The following is a 9,747-nucleotide window of genomic DNA, read 5'->3' on the forward strand; positions in this document are numbered from 1 at the left end:
CAGCGGGGGGAGCGGGCCGGGCCCGCCCGCGATGCTCGCCGTGCGGCCGGCAGCGGGATGAACCCCGGCTCGAGGCGGCGGCTCCGGCGCTTCGCCTCCCGCGGGCGGGAACGGGAGCTCCGCGGGAAGGCTCCGGGCGGCGGCGGAGGGAGCTGCGGCGCTCGCCCCGTGGGGCTGTCCCGGCGGCGGCCGGTCCCTCCCATGCCCGGGGGTCCCCGCGGGGTCGGGCGGGGCCGCGCTCGGGGCCGCGCGCGCGTTCCCGCCGTCGCCATGGACACGGCGCCTCGTGGCGGAGGCGCGCGCGGGCTGTGACCGCCGGCCCCAGGCCCCGCCTGTTCCGGCGCGCGCCCCGCCTGTGGACGCGCGTTCCCGCGCCTGGCACTCGCCGCTGCCATCGCCGCCGCCATCGCAGCCATGTCGGCCGCCTTCAGGAAAGCCGCCAAGGCGCGGCAGCGCCCGCACCGCGAGCGGGCCCAGGTCAGTGCGCCGGGCCGGGTCCCCAGCGGAGCTCCCCGCGCTCCCTCCCCGCGGAGCCCTCCGCTCTCCCTCCCCGTGCTCTCTCCCCCTCACGCTCCCCGTCTCTCCCGTAGCCCGCCGCCCGGACGAAGCTGGGCTTGCTGGAGAAGAAGAAGGATTACCGGCTCCGAGCCCGGTGAGTGCGGCCGCGGGGGGCGGGCGGCGCTGGATGGGTCTCCCCGCGTCCTGAGGGTTGCCCCGGGCTGCCTTCCGGCTCTGAGCCGCGCCGTGACACACTCGGGGGTGAGCACGGAGAAGCTGCCGGACAGCTCGTGATTGTTGGTTTTATTCTCCCCAGCGACTACCACAAGAAGCAAAATGCTCTCAGGGCAATGCAGAAGAAAGCTCTGGACAAGAACCCCGATGAGTTCTACTTCAAAATGATACGTGCAGAGGTCAAGGTGAGAACCTTTATTGCCTTCAAGCAGGATTACACTTTGCTGCTCTAAGTAACGTTTTTTTTTCCCCTATCTTGTTTTGATTTAAATTTATGAATTATTAGATGAATGAGAAAAATTGGTTTGATGCCTGTAGAAAGCTTTGAAGAAAATGAGGGACAAGGGACAAAGTTCTGCTGTTAGCAGGCCCTGCAGTGCTCTCCAGGTGGCATGGGCTGTCTGTAAGTACCGTGTTTGTCTGGTTGTAGGATGGAGTCCATGTAATAAAGCAGCAAAAGGATGAAATTACCCCGGAGCAGGTGAAGCTTATGAGGACACAGGATATTAAATACATAGAAATGAAAAGAGTTGCGGAAGCCAAGGTAATAACTCACATTTTTAGTGTTTTCTAGTTTGCTCAGAATTGTTTTTTTACTGTGTTGTTCTTACTGTTGCTGCTAGCTATTGTGTTTGTTCAGTGAAGTCTGAACAAACAGTCTGGAAAGGACAATGGAAGTGTCAGTGGAGTGCTGGATATAGAGCCTAAAGGTATGGTTATTATCAAAAATGGCGCTGTGCATTGTTACAAAACAGTGATTTTTACATAAATGTCAAGATTTTAAAAATGTATTTCTGCTTAGCATGTTCATAGAGAAATCATGAGATCCCTAAGGTTGGAAGAGCGCTCTCAGATCATGAAGTCCAGCTGTTCCCCCAGCCACCATGTGGTCACCTCTGAGTCCCCAGGTGCCACAGCCACACGCCTTTTGAACGCTTCCAGTGATTCCACCATTTCTCTGGGCAGCCTGTTCCAATGCATGACAGCCCTTTCAGGGAAGATTTTTTTCCTAATACCAAACCTGAACCGCCCCCAGCATAGCTTGAGGCTCTTGCCTCTTGTCCTGTCACAGAATCACAGAATTAACTATGTTGGAAAAGACCTTTGAGATCATCAAGTTCAACCTATGATCTAACACCACCTTGTCAACCAGACCATGGAAGTGAGCATCACATCCAGTATTTTTTTAAACACTTCCCTGGGTAGCTCATTACAGTGCCCAGAGATTTTTTTCCTAGTGTCCAGCCTAAACTTCCCCTGGTGCAGCTTAAGGCTGTGGTCCTCTCATTCTGCCAGTGGTTGCCTGGGAGAAGAGACTGACTCCCACCTGGCTACACCCTCCTTTTAGGTAGCTGTAGAGAGTGATCAGATCTCCCCTGAGCCTCCTTTTCTCTAGGCTAAACAGCTCCCTCAACTGTTCTTCATATTGTTTATGTTCCAGACCCTTCACCAGCCTTGCTGCTCTTTGGACACATCTGAGCATCTCAATGTCCTTTCTAAACTGAGTGGCCCAGATCTGGACACAGCACTCAGGGTGCAACCACACCAGTGCTGAGTATGGGAGAGAACACTTGTTACTTGGGAGAAGTGACTGCCTCCTGCCTGCACTCTCTGACAGGGAGTTACAGAGGATGGGAGAGTCTCTCAGCTGAGGAGAATAATCTGAAGTGGGTTGTTGGATTATGGTAGGCTGGCAATCCACAAAACCACGATGCTCTTCTGAAGATACTGTATGCTCTGATGTTGATTTGCAAAACAGAATCAAATTCTCACTGGAGATAAAAAAAGTCAAAGCCAGCTTTAAACTTTCCTTCATGCTTTTGCTGGTGGTTCCAAGGCAATCATTCCCCTTTGGCAAACAGAAGATTCAGTTTTGCAGGTGGATGTGTGCACTTTGCCTAGGTAACAGCATCACTGTGACCCTCTGTCTGGAAAAGTTGTGAAGAAATGTTATCAGTATAGACTAGATGTGTTTTCAGAGATGAAAAGGAGGAGTTAAGCTATTTTTAACCCCGATGAACAGACAGAAATGTGCTCGGGGGAGATTTGGTTTTACTCACTCTGAATTTGGCCAAACTTGAATTTTCCGCAGAAAATCGAGCGCTTGAAGGCAGAGCTCCACCTGCTGGACGCCGCGGGGAGCGGCCAGGGTCGGCATCTCTTCTTCGTGGACACGAAGCGGGAAGGTGAGGCTGGAACCTAGTGACAGAGCTTGTTCTATCACCTGGTAATGTGGGCTGTCATAAAAGAAAGACACTTTTTTTTAGATGTTCTAGAAATCCCTTTTGGTTACTAGCTGAGACATCACTACTGCAGGAGCTGTGTTGCTGGGGCTCATGTTGCTCTTCCAACGTGTTTGGAAGGTTTGCTTATCAAAGGAGCTCATGGGAGTTTATTCCTAATTTTCTTTTTATGTCTAGTTCAGGAGTTTGATATTGCTGCTCACCTGGACACCGTTCCTGAGCTCGTAGATAGAGTGTACAACCGACCAACCATTGCAACGCTGCAGAGAGAGACAGTGAAGGGACCTACTGATCCTGCCCACCTCAAGGTACTGCTGCTGATTGTACTATAGAGTTCTTCATGTTTTACGTCTTCTATATGACAAGCACTCGAAAGGATTAATTGCATCATTGTGGAGGTGAGCAAATTGTTTTCTAAAAACTTCTGTTGGTGACACAAAGGAGTAGTGGATGTCACTCAGTCACCAAGTGACTGCCTAGAACCTGCAGTCACATCTTCTCCTGGACTTATACGGAGTACTCTTTCACTACATCCCATTCCACTGTGGGTGGACCACCATAAGTTGTGATGTACATGGCAGAAAAGAGTGGTGTGGATCTCATTATGCAATGTCCCTGCAAATCTGAGATATTTCTCCTCTATAAAGGAACATATAACTATGGGACTATCTTTTCATTAGACTGCTGCAGTTTCAGGTGTAATTCTTTTCAGCATCCACACACTTCCTCAAAACCCCTTGCCACCCCCAAATTAGGTCTATAGGAAGAAACTTATTCTAACACAGATGTCTCTGTTGCAGTGTTCCTGACCTTACAGTGTTTTTCAGTTTGTTCTGAGCCCAAAGTGGCTTGAGATTTGTCTCCTCGCTTTCCTTCCTAATGCCATTTAAGCTGTAGTCTCACTTCCTGGCTTTCCTAATTTGAATTGTTTCTCGATTCTTCAGCATGAATTGTCTATGCAGCTTTGATTCTGATGTTTTAGTATCACAGAAGTAGCTACACTTGGCTTTACTACTGTAGATTCTTCTTGGGTAATTCAGATCTGTTGGACAGTCCTCTGAGTATGAGTTGGTTGTGTGGAAGGTAAAAATAGTTGTCTTAAAATTGCCGACTGGTAAATTTTTAACCTGTTTTTTCTGACTCAGATAATAAACACCCTGTGGTCCCTTTCCTCCTGCCAGCTGTCTCAGTTTGACTTGTCAGTAAAGCAGTTGGACGAGTCGTAGACTGACTAGTTTTCTCCCAAATGTCTGAGTCATATTTTAAGCATGTTGGGATCTGTTCTCCTTAATTTAATTACTTAAATCACACCTGCAGTAATACTGTTCCTGTGCTGGGAAAGCTATCCACTCTCATTATGCAAACTTGACCCAACAAGTTGCATTTTGAGGGGCCTCTGCAGGCTCTGAACACTTCAGGAATTGGTCTCTGCTCTGTCCTTTTTTTTCGTTCGTTTTCCCTCCGCTGGATAAAGTGGATTTTCATTAGGGAGCATTCAACTTTGAAATTCTGAGGATTTAGATCATAGTATCTTATTCATAAGACGTGATTCTTCATATCAATCTCTGTCTTAAAACAGCTGTTTTTTTTCTTGTTGCCAGAAATTAGCCCAGAAGAGGAAGAACCGGTATGACCTCCTGAGGCAGCGCATTGAGAGAGAGAAGGCCATGTTTGTCATCTCACAGAAAATCCAGACACGGAAAGATCTTCTGGTGAGGGATTTGATTCTGGTTCTCCAAGTCTGTTCTGCTCAGGTCATTAGGTCTGGCATTGTGTGTGTTGTATATGTTATATTTGTTTCTTTGTTCTGGTTTTATACTGACACCTCCAGATAACTCCTAAAGATAAGCAATCCTCTTTTAGTATGGAAAAAGGAAGGAGATGAAGCATTCCAGTAAATTATATCTGCTAGTCCAAGTCTCACCTTGTCAGCAAGGACAAAGACTCAGATGGTGCTCACAAGGAGTCCAAAAGAGTGTCACTAGGAGTCAGAAGCAGGGAACCATTTCTGTAAGTTAGGAGAAGGTCTTAAAACTCCAGATGACCACATAAATTACTTATCTCAATGGGACTCCCATCCTCTGATGCTTGTGAGCAAAACAGATTGTGCCTGAGAGCCTGAAGGGGAAAAGAGCAGATAAAATTATAATCCCCACCTAAACAGTGCAGTGACCATTTTTCTTTTATGGTCAGATCCAGATAGACACTCTCTGATTTATGTGGGTGTGGGTTTTTCTCCTTGCATGGCAGCAAATATTTGTACTTGTTCTTTTTTCCAGGACAAAACTCATAAAGTAAAGGTGAAGAAAGAAACAACGACTGGTCCAGCTATTTACAGATTCAAGTTTCAGCGGAAACGTTAGCCATTTCATTGAATAATTGTTACAGTCTTTGCTCAGAAAGGAGGAGCCATATCCCTTGGAGAAGGGCTGGTGCCAGCCTGCTTTTGACTGCAGCTCATCACTTTGTTAAAAAAAAAATCACTGTGGGCCTGTGGTAGCCATCAGTGTGTTTCCTCTAATTAATTGATTAATAAATCAGAGTTTGTTCTCTTGATATTTACAGTGGGAAGCCATGAGATTTGCCTAAGTGTGCTGCTAAGATGCACCATAAACAATCAGTGAGCAGTCAAGGTCATGGTGGAATGTTAGGGAGGTGGGTTAAGCACAGCCCAGGGACAGGGAAGATACTTGGGGACTGTCAGCTCTGGGGCTGAGCAGGACCTGTCCAAACCCATGAGAGTGCAGCTTCAGCTGTCTTTTCAAGCACGTTAAAGGTGAATTACTCTCTAGTCATTTCCCTAACATCCTCAATCCCTCTGATATTTGCACTATTCCACTGTGTGTTTTTCCTTCAGTTCAAACTGAGGCAGAGCCAAAATTCTGTGTAAGGATAGTTCAGCAGCCATGTGTGGGACAAGAGTTTGTCTTCTGAGTTTTCCTTGGGCCGGTTGCGTTGCCAGGGATGGGGGATGTGTAGACACATCCTGAGTGTCCTGGAGCGGCCCAGGCACGTTCAGAGAAGCCTCCGTGTGAACATTCCTTTTCTTATCTCTCTCCATCGTCCTGTTGCTGCCAGCAATAAGCACATGGTCTGCAAGGGGGGAAGGAAAAAAAGATGCTCTTCTCAGACCTTACCTACTTTGGAGCTTTTCCAGCAGCTCGGTGATGAAACGTGATGTTTTTATGTGCTTAAGTGCAGTTTCAGACCTTGTTCCTGCCATCACAGAGAGAACTGGGGAGAATTTTTCAGGGGAGCATCCACGGAGTCTGCAGAACCTGGAGTCTGCAGATTCTGTAACGGCTGTAAACCACTGCAGGAGCAGGAGGGGCAAACAAAGCCCTGTGTGTGAGACTGGTTTGGTTCGCTCGAGCAAAAGGAAAACAAAGCCCCGCATGTGAGAATGGTCTGGTTCGGCTCAGCTCGGTCTGGTTCAGCTTGGTTAAGTCCAGTTGGGCTCGGTCCAGTCCAACTCAGCTTGGCTCAGTCCGGTCCAGCTCAGTCTGGGCCAGCTCGGCTCAGTGTGGTCCAGTTTGGCTCAGTCTGGTCTGGCTCAGCTCAGTGTGGCTCAACTTGGCTCAGCTTGCTCCAGTCTGGCTTGGCTTGGTCTGGTCCGGTTTGGCTCAGCTCAGTTTGGTTCAGCTTAGTCTGGTCCGGTTCGGCTCAGTTTGGTTTGGTCTGGCTCGACTTGGCTTGGCTCGGTCCAGTCTGGCTTGGCTCAGTCCAGTCCGGCTCGGCTCGGTCCAGTCTGGCTTGGCTCAGTCCAGTCCGGCTCGGCTCAGTCTGGTTTGGCTCGGTCCGGTCCGGTTCGGCTTGGTCCGGCTCGGCTCAGTCCTGTCCGGCTCGGTCCGTCTCGGTCCGGTCCGGCTCGGCTCAGTACGGTCCGGCTCAGTCCCGCTCGGCTCAGTACGGTCTGGCTCAGTCTGGTTCGGCCCGGTCCGGCTCGGCTCAGTCCGGTCCGACTCAGTCCGGCTCGGTTCGGCTCGGCTCAGTACGGTCCGGCTAGGTCCGGCTCAGTCCGGTCCGATTCGGTCCGGCTCGGCTCGGTCCGGCTCCCTGGAGCCAAAGCCTGTCCCCTCGGCAGCCGCAGTCCCGGCCGCGGCCCGCAGGGGGCAGCAGCGCCGCACGGCGGGGCCGGAGCGGGGCCGGGTCCCCGCCGGGGACGGTCCCGTGGTGTCACCGCGCACCGCGGTGTCCCCGCGCTCTGCGAAGGGAAATCTCTTTTAGACTGAGGTTGAAATAGATGAATATTTAATCCTTGCCCTTGATTAATTTTACCGGCATCGAGAGCGTTGCTGTAGAGGAGGGGAAAGAAAAGCAGTGGTTCTGCTGGGAGACTCTAAAGGAATCCTGCTGCAGGAATTGAAAAGCGGCAACCTGGGCAGGCCTTGTCCACCTCCAGCCTACTGCAGAGCAAGTGCTGGAATGGGCACAAGTGCTCTATTCCCTCGGAGTGAGGTGTTATGGGAGGCAGCCGCCAGGTTCTCTTTGAGCAGTCGCTGCTCGAGGGCCACACTCCTTGTCCTGGGGGTGGTGGTGGCACCTGGCACTGGCCACTGGCACCTGGGAGCTGAGGTACCAGCCAGGACACACAGTCTCCTGATCACAGTATGGGCTTCGTGTAGCAGAAGTTGTGTCTGTTGTGATTTACTTTTCCCTGGGAAAGCATGCAGGTTTTAACAAAGGGAAGCCCAGAGCACCGTATCGTCTGTGGTGTCATACTGAGCAGGCTTCTCTGACCTTGGCCTCCAAAGCCTGGGTACAAATCCCGTAGCCTGTGGAGTGGTTTATCATATTGTGGCTGTAACACACTAAAAGGAGGTGCAAGCTCTTGTGCACAAACATTTTTGACCTATTCCTGCCTGCAGTGGTGAAGAATTTGGCGGGTGCTGATCTCTGAACTTCTACATTAGCAGACAGTGCTGACTCACACCTGCTGCCCTGCAGAGTTCCCAATGGCTTCCTGGAAAAAAAAATCCACACCTTCTCAAAGACCTTATTCTTTGACTCTCAAAGCCTTTAGCTTGGTATCCTAATACTAAAGCACTGAAATGTTTCTGCAAGGATTGGAAAGAGCCAATACCTTATAACTGGGTAAAAAACCCATCCCACTGGGCCACAGCACAGAATTTAAAGTGAAACATGGGTGGGATCTGCCATCCTGTAGCTGGGCCCTCATGGGGAAGGACAGCGAGAAATTGCCCACAGCTGTTTTTTGTTTGTGATAATTATAGCATCAAAAGCTGAACCAACAGGTTCTTTAGCAAGGAGATTCCCTGCAGGTTGAAAGATACAGATATCAAAATTCCCCACAGATTCACAGCTTAGGTTTTAGGTGACTCAATAATATTGTGCCATATAATAATTTTGTGTAATTCCTTGTTCAAGTCCTGAAGAACTCAGAATTGATAATGACTATCTATAAACATTAATAGCAGACTACACTTGCAGGATTATCTCTAGGCAGCTGCAACAGTATATTTTACTAGCAGGAGAACCATCACCAGCCCTTAGGCTTCTCAGCTGCTTTCCTGTAGGCCCCATTTTCCAAGCCTGATCCAGACTGCAGAGCACAGTGGGGTCCCTGGGGCATGGCAACAGAAGCTGCCTTTCCTGGGGAGGCTCTGGATCCTGTCAGGACAGCCACTGTAGGGTCTCCACCAGTGACCATGAGCTGTGGCAGCCAGAGGGACCCCCAGAGCCTCTAGAGGCCCCCAGGCTGTGTTCTTTCAACAAAGGAGAGCAGGAAGGCTTGATCCTACCCATCCCAGCGCTCACTGTGCTGCCCTGTGTGTTACCATCTGCTTACCCTGCTCCCTCTGCGTCGTCCCACTGCTCACCCTGTGCTGCCATTCCAGGGTCACCAGTGGCTCTGTGGACTGGGCACAGGGTGCAGGTGTCTGCAGCTGCAGGACTGGCTGTCCCAGCCCTGCTGTTCCCCAGGACCCTACAGCCAGGTTCAGCTGAGGTATCTTGCCCAAGGGCACCAAGGAGAAAAGGGTGGTGAAGTTCCTCCACTCAAGCCTGAGCAGCTTCACAGCAGGGAGTTGAAAGAGCAGAATGTAAATCAGGAATGACTAATTGCTGCTCAGCATGGCTGCCCTAAACCTCTCTGTTCCACAGCTCCTTGGCCACATGGACCTTTCCCCACCTGATTAGGAGCAACACGGGGCTGCTGATGTTTGGGAAGAGTCTGGGCACAGGTTACTGTCCCCGTTCATGCTTCCACACTTGGACACAGCCACCCATTTCCCTCCAAACAAAACGTTCCCCTCCAAATTTCAGGTTTCAAATAAAGAAATACCTGCTGCTGCTTGTGTTGCGAGATGCGAGGCATCGAGAGCGGACCCAGGGCTGGGCAAGGTGAAAGCAGCAAATTTGCTTTGTGGCCTCATAGTTCTATACCTGAAGCCGTTAGTGCCTTGAGAGAAGCCAGGTGAGCAGCACTGCTTCAAGCAGGCAGGAGCCCATTATTTAGTGAGAATCTATTCCCAGGATGTCCCTGGCTTGGCAGACCTAAAGACTGCAATAGTGAATTAGTGCATACAGATCATCATTTACTGAAACGCAAGCCCCGATGCACCTTTCTAGGGAAGCACTAATTTATTATGCATTGTTATTAGCTGCAGCAGGGCCTTCATTAGAGCTAGAGTTAAGGTCTGTTTTGGCTGCCTCATCAGCATCAGTGAACTGCGTCCCTGCGAGGTTTGATACAATTTAATTAACCTAATTAAAAGCTCTGATTGCAGAGATGATTGGGGTAGAGCCAGCA

General features: G+C 50.3%; 1 protein-coding gene across 1 annotated transcript; it reads left to right on the forward strand.

The window, feature by feature from the left end:
- The first annotated feature begins 355 nt into the window (after positions 1 to 355).
- On the forward strand, positions 356 to 5,539 carry UTP11 (UTP11 small subunit processome component). Its single transcript, XM_015649530.3, has 8 exons — positions 356 to 477; positions 591 to 652; positions 815 to 917; positions 1,163 to 1,276; positions 2,825 to 2,918; positions 3,153 to 3,283; positions 4,577 to 4,687; positions 5,255 to 5,539. Exons 1-8 carry the CDS (start codon positions 415 to 417, stop codon positions 5,336 to 5,338), a joined length of 762 nt encoding a protein of 253 aa, XP_015505016.1. The 5' UTR covers positions 356 to 414; the 3' UTR covers positions 5,339 to 5,539.
- The last annotated feature ends 4,208 nt before the right edge of the window (positions 5,540 to 9,747 follow it).

The sequence above is a fragment of the Parus major genome, chromosome 23, assembly GCF_001522545.3.
Source record: "Parus major isolate Abel chromosome 23, Parus_major1.1, whole genome shotgun sequence".
Taxonomy (NCBI): Eukaryota; Metazoa; Chordata; class Aves; order Passeriformes; family Paridae; genus Parus; species Parus major.

What these genes read in the sequence shown, in the direction of transcription:
- UTP11 (XM_015649530.3), top strand. Translation starts at nt 415, where the DNA reads ATGTCGGCCGCCTTCAGGAAAGCCGCCAAGGCGCGGCAGCGCCCGCAC. An exon ending in CGTGGACACGAAGCGGGAAG is followed by an intron (nt 2,919 to 3,152) that starts GTGAGGCTGGAA and finishes TTTTATGTCTAG; the next exon opens with TTCAGGAGTTTGATATTGCT. An exon ending in CTGATCCTGCCCACCTCAAG is followed by an intron (nt 3,284 to 4,576) that starts GTACTGCTGCTG and finishes TCTTGTTGCCAG; the next exon opens with AAATTAGCCCAGAAGAGGAA.